Source organism: Notolabrus celidotus, chromosome 11, assembly GCF_009762535.1.
Source record: "Notolabrus celidotus isolate fNotCel1 chromosome 11, fNotCel1.pri, whole genome shotgun sequence".
Classification (NCBI taxonomy): domain Eukaryota; kingdom Metazoa; phylum Chordata; class Actinopteri; order Labriformes; family Labridae; genus Notolabrus; species Notolabrus celidotus.
The window spans coordinates 26,522,945-26,544,506 of record NC_048282.1 but is presented as its reverse complement, the minus strand read 5'-3'; the positions used below and the strand labels follow the sequence as shown (position 1 = coordinate 26,544,506).

The 21,562-nt window shown below is 42.0% G+C and overlaps 2 protein-coding genes across 5 annotated transcripts in view; both read left to right on the top strand.

Annotated features, from left to right (window-relative positions):
- The window catches only part of LOC117821851 (ELKS/Rab6-interacting/CAST family member 1-like), a 190,603-nt gene extending 183,863 nt beyond the window's left edge, over positions 1–6,740 (top strand). Inside the window, exon 21 of the mRNA XM_034696381.1 lies at positions 5,289–6,740. The gene's annotated coding sequence lies outside the window, so the exon portion shown is untranslated. The remainder of the gene's footprint in view (positions 1–5,288) is intronic.
- Positions 6,741–8,388: 1,648 nt separating this feature from the next.
- Positions 8,389–20,859, top strand: wnt5a (wingless-type MMTV integration site family, member 5a). Of its 4 annotated transcripts, none has more exons than XM_034696385.1 (5): positions 8,389–9,438; positions 12,268–12,416; positions 14,634–14,881; positions 18,065–18,357; positions 18,965–20,859. In XM_034696385.1, the coding sequence occupies exons 2-5, from the start codon at positions 12,280–12,282 to the stop codon at positions 19,421–19,423; spliced, it is 1,137 nt and encodes a 378-aa protein (XP_034552276.1). In that variant the 5' UTR covers positions 8,389–9,438; positions 12,268–12,279; the 3' UTR covers positions 19,424–20,859. The 4 variants fall into 4 exon arrangements, with proteins under 4 accessions (XP_034552276.1, XP_034552275.1, XP_034552278.1 ...); XM_034696384.1 differs by lacking the exon at positions 8,389–9,438 and adding an exon at positions 10,680–10,716; XM_034696387.1 differs by lacking the exon at positions 8,389–9,438 and adding an exon at positions 10,730–10,772.
- The last annotated feature ends 703 nt before the right edge of the window (positions 20,860–21,562 follow it).

Below are 21,562 nucleotides of genomic sequence, written 5' to 3'. Positions count from 1 at the left end.
AGCCTTAAAATTGATACCATTAACTCCTTCTGTCTTTCTCCTTCTCTGTCTTGGTCTGTTGATTTCAATGTCACTTTGAGGAGACAGAGGAGGCGATGCATGGTCGTGAAGCAGAGTTTGAATGAGAGGAAAGCTCAGAAATGGCCCGTGAGAAGCAAAGACTGTGTCTGACACACTTACAGATGCATGCAGCCTCTCCATGGGACTTTAATGAGTTTGATACATGAGATTTTCCTCTTTTTTTTTTCATCAACAGTCAACTCCACCTAGTGGTGTTGGAAATGAACAGATTCCTGGCTGCAGGGTAGAACAAACTGTAATGAGAGAAACCTTGCCCCGAGAGTTGTTTGTCTCTTTACCCTGAGATTGTTGGAGAAGGAAAGATAAATACTGAGGTTTTGGATATGAATCCTCAAAAGATACAAATGGTGCAGATAATGTTGCCTCTGAGATCTGGCTCAGTGCATTGGTGGTGGAGGCTGCCCCGTGTGAGAGAGTAGACCGTGTCAGTAGGTCTCTGCACCCCCTCTCGGCCTGGCATCTGTGAGACTTGCTCACACTTGCTTTCACCCAGCATGTGTTTGCTCAGATGAAGGAAATTATGTAATTAGCCTTTGAGGGATTGTTTTCTTTCACTCTTTACCCCCCTACCCCCTCCTGCTCTCTGCCTTTACCCCTCATCTGTCTGTTTTTCTCTCCCTCTACTTTTTTACACTCTTTCTCTTTTTAAGTCCTATGACAGCAGAAGATGGTTACAATTTAAACCCAGCCACACCCTCGCTCACCTCATTTATTAATTGCCAAGACCATCAGTGGAAGAAAATGAGCGCTTGTCATCTTAACTGTTGAAGAGCAGCTTTGTGTAACATCAAAGAGGGAGTTGTGAAAGGTGTATGAGGGAGTGGAAATGGAAGCTGTGGGTGTGCAGAGGGGGGGAGGTTGTGCCGGGCTGGTTTGTGCGCTGGGAGATGGGTGCAGGGGTACACACGGGCAGGATCGGTGGAAGAGGGGGGGGGGGGGGGGGGGGGGGGGGGGGGGGACCTGGCATTTTGCTCTCTAATTCCAGCCGGCCTGGAGGCCTGGAGCACTAAGAAGGGCCTCACTGTTGCTCTCTGGATCAGCCAGGTATTGCTTACATAAAAAGCAAGTGAAAACAGCTGTAGGGATAATTAGCTTGATTCTCCATTACATGCCATGAGGGCCAATAACTAAAAAATGGAGTTTTGTTTGGGTTAGAGCAGCAGCCCCAACCAGGAGGAAGTTGTAAAAGTCAGGCCGAAAAAAAAAGAAAGCGAGAGGGGAAAAAGGAAAAATGTAGGGAAGAAAGAGCGAGCTCTTGAAGCAATTGTTACAAGGAAGATGTTCCCGCTTCCTGGGATGGTTTGATGTAAACCATACTTTCTAAGGGTTTTAAATGACTAAACGATTGGACTGGCATGTGCCCACTGCTCCTTTTTTCAATAAGAAAATACATCAACTGAGTTTGTAGCAGATGGGAACTTGTGACGTCAGATTATTGAAGTAGGAGCACACCAAATTCTAAACTCTATTCATAATTAGCTGTAATGGATTACATCACCGCCTCCGATGGAGCAATAGAGATGCTGCATGATTTTTTTTTGTAACAATAGAGAGCAATTTTCCTAACATCCATAATTGTATTCAATAATTAAGAAAGGTGATATGAGGAGTGATTTCTTCCGTGTTTATTTTTACAAAGCTTTGCTCAAATTTTCTTCATGTCTGACCTTGTTCAAGCAGTCAGTAGACTGTTTAATCAAAACACAATATTCCCGCAGTCAGATTCCAGCCCTGCATTCACAAAGTGTTGCAACAGAAAGAAATATATTTGACTATTTAGACAAAACAGTGAGAAAGCTTGCCCTGTTGTCATTTTCCTCTACCCACAACCCAAAATCTGCCCCTTTGAACCAGAAATGTCTTGTTCTACATGTGTCGTCTTGGTAGAGTGAGGTGAGTTAGGGGGAGGTGAGGTTAGGTGGACCCATTTTTGTACTGGTAATTTAATTTGCTGTGTTTCTCTTTTTTTCTAAGGAGTGAAAGGACACCAACCACAGGGTAATTCCAAGTGAAAGAGCAGCACTCTAGCATTGGTGGTCCCAAAACTCTGCAAGGATCCGTTTAACAGGCAGTTTACATTAGTAGCACTCAAAGACAAGAAGGAGCTCACCCACTCACTTACAGACTCTCAGGCTTCACATCCAGTCCTCAGGACTGTGACAGAGAGTGGAGAAGAATGACAAACTATACATTTCAAGGAAAATACTTCTGGACTAACACAAACTTTATTATTATTATAACCTTTATTTAACCAGGAAATGCTCCTTGAGATTAAAAATCTATTTTCCAAGAGAGTCCTGGCCAAGATAGGCAGCAGCACAGTTACAGAGTTACAATTTTACAATAGACATAAATACAAATAGCAGATGCATACAACAGCTACACAACAGGTACCTCCAGAAAAACAGCATGTCACATTTAAACAAAACATCTACAGACAGATGCTTCAGCCTCCAAGTTGTTTAAGGACCGCTTAAAAGCATTCAAAGATATCAAATCAGACAGTTTCAGATCCTTTTGTAAGGCATTCCAGGTCCAGGGAGCGGCAAACCTAAAGGCCTTTTTTATCAGTTCTGTCCTGACCCTCGGAACAGATAGTAATAAAAGATCCTGAGATCAAAGATTATGACTTCCTGAAATCTTTTGTGCAATATATGCGAGGAGGTAAGCAAACTTAAAGCCTCATTTAGACTATCGATCAACTTTTGTGTGTAAAGATCCACATTTCTTGACACAAAACGAGCATGTTGAATCAACAGAGGCCTACCAGGTGGCAAAAAATATTTTATTTTTCACCTCAGCAGACCTCTGTTTCTGCAAAGGGCAATTGACAATTTTGATAAGTCAATCATCTTCCTGTCTCCAGACGCTGGCTAAAACCAGTATTAATATGAGAAAGTGTTCACCCCGTCCACTCCCACCATCAAGCACACAGAGAGTGGAGGAGTGGGGAGGAGGATGAGGGTTACGCAGGGAGTAGAAGATAGGAATGGCTGATTGGTGCTGCAGGGAGATGACGGCTGGGTGCTGCAGAAGAGAAGAAAGAAGAAGGAAAATATGTTTTGAAATTTGAAGGCATGTGTTCGTATGGCAGCAATTTTATGAGTAATTAGGACAGAATATGATAACTTGATGTGAGGAAAAACCTGGGATATAAGCCATTAGTGTGTTTTTTTTCACTGTCATTGAACCTGCTTAAAGTGAAGTGGTTTAATATGATAATTGTGCTGGATCTGTTGGAGTGTCAAGAGATATTGTTAGTTTTATCAGTAGCTGTTTCTGTGAAGATCCAGGTCATGATTACAGTGACATCTATCATATTCCTAGCCAAACAGTTTTTATGCAGCCAAACTTTTGCACACAGCCAGTGTCTGTCCGATAAATGAAATCTCCATGTGTGTTTACGACCATGTGTCAAATGTCCTCTCTTGTGCGCTATTGGATAGAAAAATTATAAGCAAGAATTTTATGTCAAACATCTTTCCAACACTGGAAAAATATCAGTTGGAATGAGTCATCTGAAGGAATTATGAGAAGAACGGGATTTGATTTCACTTGCTTTCAATGTTCTTCTACATATTTTAACATTTTCTCTTAATCAGATACAGAACAATGGCTACAAAGTGCTTCAACATGTACAAATATACTCTTTTGTGCACTGCAATGTACATTCAGCAGGAGTTCTTTTTTTCTGTCTTTAGCAGCTGATGATGCAGAAAATTGTGGACAACGACCTTTGGGCTGAAAAGGCTTAAAGTGGCCTGTTAGAGCCATTTGAGCTCACTAAATTATCCGGAGCGCGGTTGTAGCTGTCTTGGCTAACATAATATGCTTTGCTTTGTCACATGTTTCCAAAGAGGGCATAATCATGACCACAAATGCAGGACTTACACTCCGGCACATAAAATTCCATATGATTTTCACACTCTGTCACAGCATGCCGACATGTGAAATAATCAGAGGCTGATAAGCGTACACACACACTCATGACCGCATTCAGCGACACACACTTCCTCATTAACAACACGAAACACAGGCGTCACACGTGAGTTTGTGTAGTGAATGCGTCTGTTGTGTGGAGGTAGTGAGGTGTTGACAGAGAAGAAAGAGGAGCGATCTTCAAACACATCCACACACAGGTCATGCTCTCCATTATGCCCTGCCGGGGGACATATTTGTTGATTCTCTGGCCCCTGAATCATTAATTTCAGTGCCGACGACGGCGAGGAAACTTGAGAATGGCTTCTCAGCATTCATGCACAAATTCACACACACAAAAAAGTGTACATGCGTAGACATGGATTGGGTTACGCATACGCACATACATGCACTGTGTTGCATAACAAATGATGGCACTATAATTGCTGTGCTTGTTTATTTACTCCTGGCTGTAATAGATGGACCTTCTCTACATGGCAGCCAATCAGAGTGAGACGGAAGGAGTGTGAGCACAACTTGCCTTGCACAACTGGACTCGCCAATTTGACTTTCCTTTTAGTACACACACACACACACTTGAACGGAAGATGCAACCAATAATGAGGCCCTACTTTTCCTCTCATGCTAAAGATGCTGCAGCAATTATGTGATTTTCTCAGGTCCCCCAACATGCAATGTTTTTATTTTAGTTCCCTAACTATGCACGTCACTGAGTGACTGATGATAACGTCTTCAGTGATTGGTAGTTATTTTGGGGCCTGTTTGCTCAGCCTATGAGGCGCCCCCAGCGAGCTAGACATACATCATTGTTTCCTTTTTTTCCCCCTAACCTAACCCTCAGGAAAGAAGTGAGTTGTTGCTGACTGCTGTGCGGCCTGAATAACAGACACATTCCGATAGACTTTTTTTTTTCTCTTTATTAATGAGCACTTGATGTTTGGGCCGCTGCCAACTGCATTTAGGGCATTCTTAAGGAGCTCTGGAGGCTTGCCAGACAGCTAGAGGAAGAAAATGGTCAACCTAAGGCTGAGGAAAACTAAATATCTGCAGTGGACTTGAGTGTCGGAGATCTCTTTGTCCATTACTAAGAAATGTATTCATATGATGTAACCTCTTAGAAGACAATGGAGTAAATTAAAAACAAGTTAAGTCCCTTGGCTAAATGATGTATATTCATATCCCTGTGTGGAGTTAAGCATTTGTTTTTCATTCTTTGCGGTTGACTCTCAGACTGACTTTCTTTTTTGTCTCATTGTTTCCTTCCACAGCTGCCTGTAAAGCCAGGTACCAAGAGGTTCAAGAGCTGCAAGTATACACAGTGAAGCACCCTAAATCTCTCCACCATCATGGCCATCAGACATTCATATACACAGATATACACATCCTCCAGGAGCCAGCATTTCAATTTAATGTGGACAAGCTCAGCTGGTCACAAATTCTCCATCTTACCCATGAATGTCTCCTTCACTGACAAACACATTGGCCCACTGAGTACTTAAGCCCGTTGTGGGTGAATGTCCCTCAGCAGAGCATCAGTCATCAGCGTGGAGCTTCAAGGTATTGGCAAGCGGTCCACTGCCTTCATTTCCCTGCCTGTTTTCAATAGACTGGGAGCTGGATTCATTTACAGTACTGCGGTGCTACAGAGTTCTGGCTCCATATCAAGCGACAATCACTCCACCGCTGTCGACTACCAGTGTGGCTAAGCTGAGCCAGTGGAACTAACCGTAAACCCATGCCAATCCTGGACTGGTTTATGATGGCATGAATGTGTTTACATCTGCAGCTAAATAGCGAACTTCTGTAAATATCACAACATGGACCTCAGAATCTGCAATCCACAGAGACCTTCTCAATGTACCGTGCCAAAGGAGACAACCCTGTCTGCTGAAACAAATTACCGCAATGGGACTGTGTCTGAATTGTTTGGACTACTCAGTCAACTGACAGTCTCCCAGTTCCTGCAGAGAGATCAACAAGAAAAGTGAATTTGGGCTTTAAGATGCCCCACAAAAAAAAACAGTTTGAGGCTCAGCTTACATCTTCTCAAAAGAATCAGGACCTTTTATTAGAGTGGAAGGAAACTCTGCTGACCTCAAATCAGCCACCTTACTGTAAGAAAAGTCTGTTTTTACGTTTCTCCTTGTGTTCTTTTAGCCTGCTGTGCATTTGTTTAATGAACCAATATCATGTTCTGTCTGCTTTTCTACTTCTGAAACAGAGTGCCACTCAACTTTTTTTTTAGCTGTGTGTGACTTCTTACGCTGATGATGATGATGATGACGTATTATTTTGTTGTCTGTGTATTCCTGTGAATCTGAGTGGCTAATCAGTTTCTAATGAAGTGACTTGCATTTGAAAGCACTGTGTCATTATATTTTTCTCACTGTACTGGAGGTTAACCTGAGGTGACTTTAAAAGGGTACAGTATTGTTGTGTTTTCATTCAACAGTATAGCAGTGTTTCCATTTTCCTCTTACTTAACATGTACAGTTTTTGTACAGTGTGTGTGCGTGTGTGTGTGTGTGTGTGTGTGTGTGTGTGTGTGTGTGTGTGTGTGTGTGTGTGTGTGTGTGTGTGTGTGTGTGTGTGTGTGTGTGTGTGTGTGTGGTTTCATGCCGCTCTCATAACCGGGGGGTTCACAGCCTTGACTTGTTCCACGGTGTTTTGCAGCGGTCAGCTTGTTTCTGTTGTTTGAATAAAAATTTGTTTTCACTAGAGCTGTAACACGTGTTTTATCAGGAAGACAATAATGTGAACACTGACATCAGCGGTGTTATTGGTCAAATTTGAATGCAACAATGGGTATTTTCACAAGATTAAAGTTTCACCGCCAGTAATGGCAACTACAACAATAGACTCTTGGACTGCCCAAGAAAGAATTCTCCCCAGTTTTCATGGTCTACCAATTCTCTCTCTCCTTCTCTCATAAACTCAGCCAGATGTTGCCCAGTTTTCTTCCTAGGGGAGGGGAGGAGAGGGGGGGGGGGGGTATGGAAGAGGGAGGCGTATCGAGGGATCAGAAATGTGGCGGAGCATGTTTTAAGTGCTCTTTGACACAGTCCCTGCCTCCAGCATCCACCATGGTAACATTAACTGGGAATGGACCTCTTGCTCAATTTGCAGGCGCTTCACACTTACTTCTGCCACAGGTATTCAAAGTCACAAGGTTATTTTTACCCTTTTAAAGAGATATAGCCTACAAACACTGCAAAAAAATGACAAAAGATGACTCTCAGCATCTTCTGTCACCTAAAGAAAGATTAGGACAAAAAAGTGCAGTTTTTTTGCTTTCTTTAAAACAGACCAGGGGCTTAGAATAAAACTCCTGGGTGCAATACCTCTGTTTACCACTCTGCTCTCAGATTTATAACTGGTGACAGATATGACACTCATCACTGTGTCCTGTATGAGAAGGCTGGTTGGCCCTCTCTTGGGCAGAGGAGAAACAAACACTGGCTTTTGTATATTTTTAAAGCGCATGCTGGAAAGCTTGAATTGAATACTTTTTATTATCACTGTGATAAGAGTTAGAACATTGTAAATGAGGATCTTTAACATCAAATCATTTCTGACATACTTGTTTTCCTTTTGTTTAAAGGTTTGAATGAGTGTTTGATTTTAAACAGATCTTGGACTGAGTCTACAGTAAGATCAGCACGATGAGAGTGTCCAAATGAATTTCTGCCCCCTACATTTTCTCCTCCATCACCTGAGGCAACTCTTTACTTAGGCATACTTCCAGATCTTCAGGTGACTGCCCCCTCCCATTAATTTAAGCATGGTTTTCCTTTCTTTACTGACTGTTATTCTATCTCTATTTCCTCTATCCACATGCAACTCTATCTAGAACAATAGAAAGTGACATGGTGTTCACCTATGAATGCCTTCAGTGTGTACAGGCTGAGAAAAGTACAGTGACATACGTGAAACCATTACACACTTTGCCCTCTGACACTCATCTTAGAAAATATTGAGCAGAAAGCGGGCGGATTCCTTCAGTGTGTTTTGAGATAATGTACCATAAAATAATAATTACCATAATGACCGTAATGCTCAAAGGCCTTGTGGTGATGAGAGAAGTCTGTGTAAGCATACGATATGGACCTACTTGTCTTGGTTTTACTGAGTGGTAATTCGATCCGCTGCCAGTGGAAATCCTAACTCTGCTCTGGTATGGATAGGGTAATAGCCTCGGGTGCTTTATAAGTTTATTTTAGGTAATAGAGACGCTTGTTTTGTTACAGCCTGTTCCGCCCTTCCCTCTCTCCCTCTCCGCGATCTTACCTACACTCAAAATTCCTTGCTTCGAGAAGTTGGTGACTTGAGGAGAAAAAGGGGGACTTGTGGAGAAATGTGAAGCGCATGCGCCATCTGAAGGCTTAGCGCAGCGCATCCATGCTGCAGTTTGGTAGTAAGTGAGAGGAGGCGACTGAGGCAGGTGAGGGAGAGAGAAAAAGAGAGAGGGAGGAAGAGTCGGTGATACTTTTCTGCACTTCAGCACACACAGACACACACACACGGTGTGGGAAGACGACAGGCTCGGAGCCTGGGCAAAGCTGCTGTTGTTCGCACGCTGTTCTCTTTTCCTCCCCCTGGCACCGCGCGCACTCGCCAAGCCGCACTGTTTGGAGATAGTCCGCGCGGAAAGTTTTTTTTGGGGAGCATACTGTCTGGAGCCGATTAATTGTGGCATCTGTTTTTTTTTTTCTTTTTGCAAGGCGGATGACTTATTGTTTTTGCATGTGAGGACTTTAAAGTCGGGCGGAGGAATTGTCAAAGTCGTTTTTGCACAGAATGGAAGGTAAATTGACGAGTCGTTTGTGGCGAGGATCACCGTGTGGAGCTCTCCGCAGGTAAAACACGCAATGACCTGAGCGTGCTCGCGGTTGGATTTAATGTTTCTAGCAAGTTTTCCCATGCTTTCTGGTTGACAGAGATTAGCTGCAGTCTGGAACAGCTTTTATTTGGATAGGGACTATAAAAGTAGGCCGCTTCCAATTAGAAGTTAATCGACATCTGACGTTTACGCCGCTGCAACTTTGGCTTGCCGTAGATTGTTTCAGTTGTTTAAATTCACCGTAAAGTCACGCACTGATTCGTTTAAGGAACTGATTAATTCCTTACACTGTTTTGGACATTTTATACAAACCCACTGCTTCTTACAAGCTCTCTAAACTGTTGGGCGCACGGAGCGCAGTCACCGATTGTTCACCAAACATCAAACCGGAGGAAATCTCGTTTTACACGTAATTCACCCCAACCAAGCACTTTCCAAGAGGTCCGGATAAAACGACCTGACTTGTGTGCAAAGCAGCGGAAAAGGAAATCTGAAATCCACCTGGCCTGCTCTGGGATTATTGGTCTGATATCGTCTGCAGAAAGTGGATTAGAACCTCTGACGGACTGTGCTCCCTGGTGAGTAGCCTGCAGGTCTCCTGCTTCATCCACTTTTCCATCCATGCTTTAATCATGGTCTGATAGAATAGGAAAAAATGTGTTTCAGTGGGATACGTTTGGAGTAATACTGCGTCTTCTCGTATGTTGATAAAAGTTTTTGCCAGATGTGATTTGAGAAATAAACTTTCCCTAACTACTGCATCGCCTGTGGCCCGCATATCCCAGTCAGGTCAGGTCAAACATAAAATCTTAAACACCAATGTTTTAATACACCGAACATAAAAACAAGACTGCTTTTGCTTTCCATCGTTAACGGTCCAATTAAAGTCAGGCAATGTCCATTGTGTTGCTTCTCCTCATCAAATCCTTGTACCTGGCTCCCTCTCCTGGTTTTTGAAACAACAGAACAAGCAGTTTAAGAGACCACTCATTCAGTGCTTTCAAATGCGGACAACATTTCAGCTGTTAGTAAGATTTGTAACGGGGAAATTCAGTTTGAGAAAATGTGACAGTTTTTTATTCATTCGATGTGTGAATTAAACACACATACAATGGGCCAACATTACACATTCACACCTATCTGGAAATTATAATCCTTTGTGAGACTCCACAGGCTAAAAGAGACAGGCCAGACTGTAAATACATTCTCTAGAAATAGTCCAGTCATTCATGAAAAAGTGTCTGTAGTCAACACTCCTTTTACCTCTGCTCTTACTCATAATCATTTATAACTAAAATAATGAAAAATCTATTAGAACTGTGTTTTTCTTCTTTTAAGTAAGAAAAAAAAAGTGTGATTGTGATTTTCTTAAATTCCAGTGTTGGATTAAATCGATATGGACACCACATCGACCATATAATAACATCTTTAATCATCCATTCATAGCAACCTGATGTTTCATTATCATAGTTAGCCTCGCCCTGTAATTTCCGCGTATTATTGCCACTTCTACAGTCAGAAATTATTTGAGTATTCGTCAGTCTCTTAGTTAAAGCGGAAGAGCAGTTCTCTCGGGTCAAACTGTCTCCAGGGGTCACGGAGCGCAGGAAAAAAAATGTGTTAATCATATAAAGCAAATTTGCAAAGAGTGATTAAATAAGTGCAGCTACTGAAATGATTAAAATAGTGGTAAGAGATATTAATTAAAAATGAAAGCTTAAAAGTTCTGTCTCTCTAAAGGAATAACTACCGCTCTCTGCTCTGATTGGCTGAGACTGAGCTGTGGAATGTCAGATAGGCTAATTGCGTGCACCTGTGGCATAATTACAGGGAATTTAAATATGCAGGAGAAAAGTGTAAGCCATGCTGTCGATTCTCATCTAATGAAGTGCACTGCTTGGTGAAAGAAAATGTATTTAGAAGGAAGAACTATTTTAAAATGATGATATTGAATTATTATTTTTTTTTTACCTGTGGCAGCTTGATTTAGTCAGTTGAAAAATGAGTGTCAAACCGCCGCCTTCTCTGGTTTCAGTCTTTAATTTATGTGAATGAACTGAGAGGATTATAGCAAAACTTCAACTGACACAGCGCGAAAAATGAAAGCACATGCTCGTGCGTTTGTGTGAGCGCGTCCGCTGGCAGAGTGCTGGTGAACTTGGCCCTGTCTCTAATGAGCATTAGGGCAGGTCCAGGTCTGCACGACTCCAACCTGGAAAATAACACAGCGTGACAAATTAGAGCTGCTCTCAGTCCCAACATTCACACACGGCTGGCACACCGGCTTAGATTTAAAGGGTAATTATTTTTACTCATTTTCTGCTTACATAGCCCAACATGGCAGCCAGACTTTATCAACCAATGCCACGCAGTAGTCTGCAGAATTGTAATAATTATTTCTTACTTTTAATTTCTCGTCCTTTCAGGCAAAATGCGTCATCACCAGGCCATAGACTGTTATCCGCTGACGTGGCTGTTTTTAGTCCGATTTTGTCAATTGAAAAATATGAAAACTTATAGAAATGTAATTGACGGATACAACCATGATTTATATCCTCACATTCAATTTCCCAAAAGACGCTTTTTGTCAGATGCAGATTTTTTATTTTCAACATCCAGGTTTTTAAACTTTAAATCCATTGGGAATATATTTAATGAGCTTAAATGATGCAAACATTTTTTTTACAATTTATAAAAGTATAAAACTATACAAATATTTTTGAAAGTTCTTTTGTCTTTTTAATTGAAGAAAATTAGGCATCCCTACAAAATAATGAAATCAGGCCTGCCACGGATTGAAAAGTCAGGAATAAAATTCATATAATTTTTTCTTAAAACTTAGCACATGTTTTGGGTTTATTTTTTTCCCCATGTTACCATAACAAATTGCAAACCTAATTGTGGGTTAAATGTGAGGCAATTTAGTTTTGAAATCTATGTGAACATTAATCTTGTGGTCCAAAGCAGAGTCAAAATAGGATACACACACTCCCATCACCAGGCCTGCCTCTGTCAGTGTGTCTCTGCCTTTGTGTGTCTCTTTTCCTGGGTAAAGTGGACTGTCAGGAATGTGTCTAGATGGGGTTTCATGGTCATTGTGTCTTCTCTGGCTGCACGTCTATCAGTCTGCTGTGATTCACACTCAGACCTGCTGCCAAGTCACTGCTCTGCTGTGCGAGCACTGATGGCCTCAGGGCTCCCATCACACACAAGCACGGTGCTGTGTGCATGCAAAAAAAAGCAGAGTGCAGACATGCAGGCGTTTTTTTTTTCCCCCTGAATTCCTTTCATACATTTTTAACAACATTGACATCTGTCTGTCTTTTTCTGTATTGAGAACAATAAACTGTGTGTCAGAAAAACATCCAGACAGGCAGAGTGACATGCATCTCTCCTCCGTCCTTCAGATCAGCGGCAGTATGAACCTGAGGCTGGGCTGTGCGTGTCGGCCGGTTAGCTGGCCCTTTGGCACCGTGTTGGACTCCAGACATTGTGTGTTTGCCCTCACACTCCTCACACTCCTGATGCAGGTGGTTGTGGAGGCCAACTCGTGGTGGTATGTATTCCCTTTTTCCTTTACACATCTCTGTGTTTTTATCTTTATTTATGAACGTGTGTTCTTGTTATTTCAACACTGAATATGTCTGCTCTCTAAGTGCGTTTACTTTCTTCTCGGTCATAGTTGCGTCACATTTTAAATGTCATCCATAAGACCAAGGAAGGAATCACAAAAAGGCCAGAAATGTAGGATTATGTAGAATGGATCAAGTGTCAGAAATAAAACCCTGTTGTATTCCTCTTTTACGTAGTTTTGGAGTCAATTTGAGTCGTGTGTGTGCGTGGTTGCAAAGCAGGCGTCCTAAGCTTCAGTTGCACCACATATGCAGTAACACAACATGCTGACTGTAGCACATTAGCTTCCCAGGAATACCTTTTTTTCCTACCTTATTTTCTTTATTCACATAATGCCAAACCAAAATTATGAAAATGATAGAAAACATAGAATGCTGAGGTTTATGAGTAGTTTTTTAAATATGTGCAAACACGAACAGTGTGTGACTTAAAATATGTGTTTGTGTGTGTGTGTTGGTGTGTGTAGACCCAACGTCCGGCTGCTGTTAGTAAAGTCTATATTTGCTGCCCTTAAACACACAGAGTACTTCAGATTGGGGCAAATGCTGTTTACCAGTCATCATAGAAGCAGCACTTAAAGCGAATCGCAACTCCTTCCATCCTGTTTGTGTTTGTGTCTAATAGTGCACTTGTGTGTAATTTAGCATCTAAGAACATGCAGCATTTACAGGAAACTTAACCACTCTCTGTGAGAATTTTATTTACTTCAAATGAGCACTTCAAAGCTAGTACTGACATCATGTGGTGATGGTCTCATTTATATGAAAATTATAATTTAAACAATTAATTTCAAGAGGATTTATACGGATAAACATGTTTTAAGGGGCTTAGCTCAGTGGGCGACTACATTAAAGTTCAAATAAAGTGTTGGATTACCCGCCCAGCTGAGGACTCGCACATTACCGCAGACCTTTTTGGAAAGTTTGGAGCCCAAACTGTGTGTGTCTTTCAGTTTCCTCTCTGAGAGGACACAGGTGTGAATGATTTAGAGAGTCAGAGCAGTGAGCCGGCTGACTGTATGTGTGTTTGACAGTGTGTCTGAGCGCGCAGAATATGTGTATGTTAGGTTTTTTTCCCTCTGTGTGCACTTCTGTGTATATTTTGTGTGTGTTCCGTTTATGTTCCCTGGCTGCTGAGTTTCCCCAGTCGATCAGGTTACACTGGGGGCTAATTGTCTTTCTCTTTGGGCTCAGAGATGGGCTGCTCTAATTGTCCTGTGGCCGGGAACCAGATGCTCATATAGTTCTCCCCTCTCTCTGTTTCTTCTATGTCCGTCTCTCTCTTTAATTTCTCATCTTTGGTCTTCTCTACTTCCTTTCTGAAAGCTGACAGAAGCTCTTACCATAGATGAAATTACTGTATTGTTTTCTATGTGGTACCAGAAAAAGTAAACAGCTATCAATACTGCAGACATGAAATGTGCTTCAGCTGCTTTCAAAATAAAAATACAAACATAGTATGGTTCCTAGTTTGTGTTCAATCAGCTACATGTTATCCTAAAGAAATCAGAAGACCAATCAGAGGAGTTTGTTTAAGTTAAATATTAAGAGAACCACATTTTAGCTCTGTAAAATTACATGTAATTAACAGGGTTTTCCTTCTTTTTATTTATTTAATTTTTGAGGAATACAGTACGATTGTTTTGCCTCCTGAGTTATTAGAATTTCAGAGTTAAGACATAATTTTTTGTGTTACTAAAAAGTTTTAATATGTAACCTTTGTTGAAAAGTCGCATATTAAGACGGGGAGCTCATTGATTAAAAAAATGTAGAAGTAAAATAATTCCTAGATTGTTTCTCTTAAAGTTTTCTCTTTGTAAACTTGCTTTTACTTCATGTAATCTTTATTTTGTTTTTAATTTAACAGTTCTTTATTTTCTCACTTATTTCTGTCCCCATCTTCCCTTTTTTGCTTACTTAAGCTTCTGTTTTTCTTTATATTGTTGCTCAGAAGTTGCACATGTCAATAAATAACTTCCCCTCATTTCTCTGATTAGCATAACTTCATCCATAAGAGATAGAAATGATGAACTCAAACCAGCCGTTGATTGTGAATCTGGCCTGAAGAGGCTCATACTTTTGCTACCTAAGGGCAAATGAGTGCAAACAACTGCGTTACTATGTCTTCTCCCCTCATCCAGGTCTCTGGCCATGAACCCTTTACTGATCCCTGAGGCCTACATCATTGGTGCCCAGCCTCTGTGCAGCCAGCTGGAGGGCCTGTCACAGGGCCAGAAGAAGCTGTGCCAGCTCTACCAGGACCACATGCAGTTCATCGGTGAGGGTGCCAAGACCGGCATCAGAGAGTGCCAGTACCAGTTCAGACACCGGCGCTGGAACTGCAGCACGGTGGACAACTCCTCTGTGTTTGGACGGGTCATGCAAATAGGTAAGACGGGAGCCCTGGATGTATGAAATGACCTACATTCTGTTCCTTTCCTTTCTTAATTCACCGACCCCTCTTTGTGTGTGCGGGGCTCCTGATTCTCAGCAGCTGTGTGGAGGGAATAGTTGGTGGGTTAGGTTGCTGGATAAATCACATGTGGCTTTGGCCAGCTAAACCAGCTCCTGACATGCATCAGGAGGGAGACAGAGGATCTGCCTTTCCCCAAATGAATGGGAGACAACCTAATCTCTTTTAATACACCCAGACACACACACAGATACACACACACACACTGTAGCTGGACTGTAGCTGCCCAGTATTTATAAGTACTGGGAGTACAGTAAGCGTATGCACTGATATATCACCTTGTCAGAGATTACACAGTCTGTGTATGTAATTGTGTGTGTGTGGGTTCACAAAGTGTTCAAATGTCTTATTGAAAGTTCAAGAGCTTTATAATCCCCTCTTTAAGCTAATTCCACTTTTGGATCTTTTCATCTAACATGTCTTTTTTTAAAGTTTGCTTTGGACTGGAGTCTTTTTTTTACATCAGGGGCTTGTGTCAAGGCTGTTTACCTTTTATTGTTCATAACTCTCCAGCTGAGTTAAAGTGAATCAGTACACTGTCAGTGTTGTAATCACAGCAGAGTTAGAACAGGGCTGGCTGCATTATGGCTAATTCTCTGTTGCCTTTGTGAACCTGAAAATGCTTGTGGTGCTCACGGTTTAAGTCCTTTAAGAAAGTCATGCGTTTTCTGCATTTGTTTAAATGTTCAAAATAACCCCCCTAAAAGGGAAAAAACGCACATTCTACACCAGCTAGGAATGCTCATATGAGTCAGGATTGAAAACAGATCTATCTTTCTAGTTGTCTGCTGTCACCTCAATACAATTAATGGAATAAATGGTGGATGGAATGTCTTTGCGGTACACTTAGCTTTAAAAATAACTTTTAATGCACTCAACAGTTACTTGACTTACCAGAAATTATGTTGCAATTTCCTTGGGTAATACTGTTTTCTGGGTGGCTATTTTTGTTTTGGTAGAAAGCAGTTCTGCTGAAAAGAGCTCTGAAGATGCTCCTGAGTAATCAGGGACTGTCTTTAGCAAAGAAGGTTTTCTAAGTGAGAAAATAATGCAACAAATTATGCTGGCCTTACACCAAACAACATTTCAAGTGATTTTAAGGTGGTCATAAGACTCAATCTAAACAGTTTTTTTCTCATCTTGGCGCTACAACAAAATCAGATGTTTGATATTATTGCGCATCTTTAGTCTTGTGCAAATTGTGTTCAATAACATGAACCTTGTCGATAACCAGTAGCTGAACTCTCACCAGCACCAAACAGGAAGCAGCTAACTAGCAAAACAAACATGAATGTGGAGGCGAAAGAACAGCGGTTCTCTTGGGCTGTGGAAAAGGAGGAGAAACTGGCGAAGTTGTGGAGAGGGCAAGAATGCCTCTTTGACATGTCCTCCTATTCAGATTCATATTCAGACAACTTTATTTATCCCAAAGGGAAATTGGGTTTTTGCTGTCCACCCAGACCATACTTGCATGTTTGTACCACCAGTGGGAAAGGAAAAAAAGGGGACAGAAAGTGCTGCAGGCCATGTGATCCCCAGTGCTATAACTAGCTAGCTATTTAACTAACTACTATTGTAATTTTGCAGTTAGTGGCCCTGAAAGATCCTCAGTCTTTGAAGTGTCATTAGTCCGTGACTAGCTGACACATAGATGTCAGAGGGTGTCTGATGTTAGTCTTTTTAAAGTTTTAAAAAGTTTTTCACAGTCAATGAAAGGCATTACAAGTCTCTGACTCTGCTGGTTCCTCGTCTACAGATCAGTCTTCATAGAATCCTCATCAGCCTCTGTTCTCCCATCCCTCTTCTCCTATCTCTCAGCCAGCTCCGGGCCAAATAAACATGTCCTCCCCTCTCTGTAGCTCTAGAGCTGTCTGTCTGAAAGCCTGTCCCACCATCCGTCTTCCTGGTCGACTAGACTCCTGGTGATTTAAAACTGAGCTCTGGGAGGTGCTGCTGTGGTTTGAGTCAGAGCGTCTCTCCCGCCTGACTTGGCGAGTGTGAATAGTGGGGTACAGGAGGAGGGAGGCAGCAGTGTGACAGGTTGTCTGTCTACAGGTCCACTATTAGACCAATATCCTCAGGCTGGATTAAAAGTTGTACTTGTCCCATAAATCCCCCCTCTCTCCTAACCCCCTTGCTCCTGCTTGAGTTTTCCACCTGAAGATCTTTCAGACTTTCCAAAAGGTTTCTTTATCTCTCTTTTCTTTTTTCCTCCACTGACTTTACTGCTTTTTGTGCTATCAGGGGCATGCTTATGTCTCCCATTTCCATTTTTCCTCTTTTTTTTATTTTTTCTTAATGTCTTTTTTCTTGACTTATCTCTTTCAACGTCTCCTCCCTCATCTCCTATTCTCTGTCCATCTGTTATTGTCATCATAGCAGGCTCTCTAAACGTTTGACCCAGCAGGTATATGAGCTTTACATTCTTTTATTTTGTAGCTGCCTCCTTCTGTAATGTCAACACGCAGCCTCATAGTTTGGTCGGCTGTTTCTTCTTTAGTTATCTCCTCATCTCTTCTAGTCTGTGGCTAAGAACTGAGGCAGAAATGGATCCAGCGTTTAATGACAGAAAAAAAAACTGCTTACGTGTATTTTTTATATTTTTATGGCCCCAAACCTCTTTTCTCCATAGAGGAAATGTTGAGGGCTGAGACAGTGGGAGTTAATGAGCAATGGCTCCAGAATCACTCAGTCATGACAGATGAAGCAAAAGAGCTGTTGTCACTTTCAATTTGGGTGAAATTGAAGCTTGCTTGTTTAGAAGGATCTCTGTCACTGGAGGGCGCTCTCCTCTCTCTGGCTGGAGCCCAATAACAGCAAACCAGATTCCACCGCTCAACGTGTTGGTGATGAGGAGCCTGCAGCACTTGGCTGGAGAGCTCTGTAATCTTACATGTATGGTTTATGCTGTCATATGACATCATATCTCATAACAGTGTGCAGATACTTGAAGCTAAATGACAGTGACAGAAATTCAGTATAAAATACATACACACATATAATCTACAAGAGTGGAAGCAGAGCAGCTAGACATTTTTCACTTACTGTGTTTCTTAATATGTCAGATGTGACATTCTGTTCCTGTTTTTGTGTCCACAGGCAGCCGAGAAACGGCGTTCACTTATGCCATCAGCGCAGCAGGGGTGGTAAACGCGGTGAGCCGTGCCTGTAGAGAGGGGGAGCTCTCCAGCTGTGGGTGCAGCCGCGCAGCACGCCCCAAGGACCTGCCGCGAGACTGGCTGTGGGGTGGCTGTGGAGACAACCTCATCTATGGCTACAGGTTCTCCAAGGAGTTCGTGGATGCACGCGAGAGGGAGAAGAGCTACCCGAAGGGCTCGTATGAGAGCGCACGGCTGCTGATGAATATTCACAATAACGAGGCAGGAAGGAGGGTAAGTGTTATGAGCATGCACGCTCACATAAAACCACAGACGTTTTTTAAAATGTCATCACATAGGCAGAGCAGAAAATTACAATCTGCAGGCCCTGGAATGAGACTAACTCCTGATTAAAAAACAGCAACAGGCTTTAAATGTGAGATAATCCAGGTCAATCAGACAGGTCTCAGCTGATCATGTGTGTAACAGCTCTGTGTGCACTCCCCCCCTGAGGCTTTGATCTGTGGGGAGATGGAGTCATTGGAGGCAGATCTGGGTTTTCTTTTCCTTTCCAAACATCTTGAAACAACCTCAAAAGAAAATATGTAATACCAGATATCTGTTGCCATACTGTTCTCTTTTAACTTGGACAAAGAAGTAGACAAGGTTTAATTCAATGCATCACTGGAGATATGGACAGGATCATTTAGCTCTTCATGGCAAAGTTACGCCTTTATGAGATCATGAGCAGCAGGTTGTCCAAATATTTATGCAGACAGGTCATGTTAGGAACATTAAGCATGCAACATTTGGACATAATTTTGCAGTTTTCCTAAAAAATGTGGGTTTTTAAGTTCCTTTTGAGGTTATTTACCCAATGATTTCTCTCTGTCCTTCTCAGACGGTGTCCGACCTTGCCCACGTGTCTTGCAAGTGCCACGGGGTGTCAGGCTCCTGCAGCCTGAAGACCTGCTGGCTGCAGCTGGCAGACTTCCGCAAGGTGGGCGACTTGCTGAAGGAAAAGTACGACAGCGCTGTCGCCATGAAGCTCAACACACGTGGGAAGATGGTGCAGATGCACAGCAAGTTCAACCCCCCCACCAGCCACGACCTGGTGTACATCGAGTCCAGTCCAGACTACTGTCTGAAGAACCAAAGCACTGGCTCCCTGGGCACAGTGGGGCGCCTTTGCAACAAGACCTCAGAGGGCATGGATGGGTGTGAGTTGATGTGCTGTGGCCGCGGCTACGACCAGTACAAAGCCCAGATAGTGGAGCGCTGCCACTGCAAGTTCCACTGGTGCTGCTACGTCAAGTGCAAGCGCTGCACCAAAATCGTAGACCAATTCGTCTGCAAGTGAGAAGAGAGGTGCAGCCTGTGTGTGTGTGTTTGCAGACGATGGGCAAACATCTGTTTGTATCCATGAGCAGCAGCGAAAAAAGGAGTTGAACAGAGAGAATGGAAGAAAGAAACTATATAAATTATATTTATAGAGTTAAACAATTATGCCATTGCAAAAAGACTGACTCTTTTTCTTTTTAAAAAAATGTTATGTCTTCGGAAACTGAGAGTATCATGAAATATTTATTTTGAGATTGTTGTGTTCTATTCTGGCCCAGTCATCACCAGCCGATTTAACCCCCTTCAAGTGCCTAAAACTGGCTGGGAATCCTCACCCTCCCCTTTCTGAGTCCAAAAAATACCAATTTTCTTGTCAGATGGGTCACACTGATTGCAAAATTGGACTGTGCTTCCCATTTTGTTGATTACAAGGCGAAGTCGTCTAAGAGGTCCTAGTTTGTTGTTTGAAAATGACTGTTCTGAGAGGCCTGTGAACTGTAGTGTATGGATTTTTTATTTTTTCACATGGGCCCAGAACCAAACCAGCCTTCACGTCCTTACTGAACTCTGCCTGTCACATGTAGAGTAAGGAAAACTGTTGTTTGGTACAAGTCCCTGGAGTACAATAGGTACAATATGAGGGCTGTTTTGGGGTTTGGGCCATTTATTAAGCTTTCCCCGAAGCCTTAGAGGCCCCCAGGTGCTGCAACAAGCCCTCCACCATTATGCACTTTGATACAGAGGCTTAAACCTAACTGTATGTGTCTGTTCAACTGTTTTTAACTACAGTGCATCAGCAAATATATTTACTTATAGTCTACATTCTTTTCCATATTAATTCAGATTATCCATTTAACATTATTCTACAATACTTAACATGGTTTAAATATATATGGGCAATGTTGTGGTTACAGTGGTGAAATATTCCATGCTCTGTGTATATAGTATGTCTATCCAACCAATCAATAAACTGTATTTATTTTCTTACACAGATCTTTAACAGAAAAGCATCATCTCCATCATAGATTCATATTTAGTTGGACAGCCCAGAGTCTTCATGTCACTGTTTTAAACATTGTTTTCACACTAATACAGCTTTTCACTGTTTTTCTAAAGGGAAATGCACCTTATTGTTTCGAAACACACGTTCTGTCTTCTCACTCATGTTCAGATTTACTGTTACACATTTGTATTAATATACACACATAAATATCACAGATGTTCAGATTTGATCTTCAGCACACTTTTTCCAGTACCACTCAGTTAACTGCTCACAATCCCTGTGATGATTCTCCATAGACAGACTATTTCTACCAATCCAACTATGTATATTTATAAGCTTCTCCATGAACTTTGAGGTTTGTTAATGTGTTATAGCGGATATTTTGTTACTTTTTACAAATTGGCTCAATGCTCTACTTTGTTTCAATAAATATCAAATGTAAAAACAGCAAAGTATTTACTCACAGTATTCATTATCCAAATATTATACCATAAAAGTTTTGTACGTCTCTGTCTATTCTCTTGACATAAGCCTTTACTTACTACGTAAACATTTCTGAACATTTTCTACAAATATGGCTTTAATAGAGGTTTGATAGCTGATTCCACACAATAACATCTTTACATTTTCTTTTAAATCAAACACCATTTTTTGAGATTTTCCAAACTGGTTCCATTCCTTCACTCAGTCTCCTCGCCTTGGGGCAGATTCACTGACAGACAGTCAAACCCACATCGGATGACAGCTGTTTTAGGCCTGTAGTGAACAAAGACGAGGAGAGTTCGCTTGAGAGCTTTGGACGGCAGCCTGAAGATTCGGTGTCTCTCGAGGGAACGGTTGAGGTCGTATCATAAACGCAACAATCCAGAGACAGTGGATCAGTTAATGGAATGATTAATCATACTGTGTCAGGAGGAGAGGAAGAGGGGGGATTTTCATGATGGGGGGAATTGTGTTTTTCTGGAAGTCGACTGGGCCTTGTCAGGAACTGCCGGAGCTGGAGAGGAGATGCAGAGAACAGGAGAGAAGATTGGGTAATGGGAGACTGGGGATTACATGGGGGCTGGATGAGGGGAATAAGAAAGAGCGGGGCTGAAGCAGAGAGAAAGTGCTTTGAGGGAAACAGAGCTGAAGGACTGCTGTTACACTTTTAAC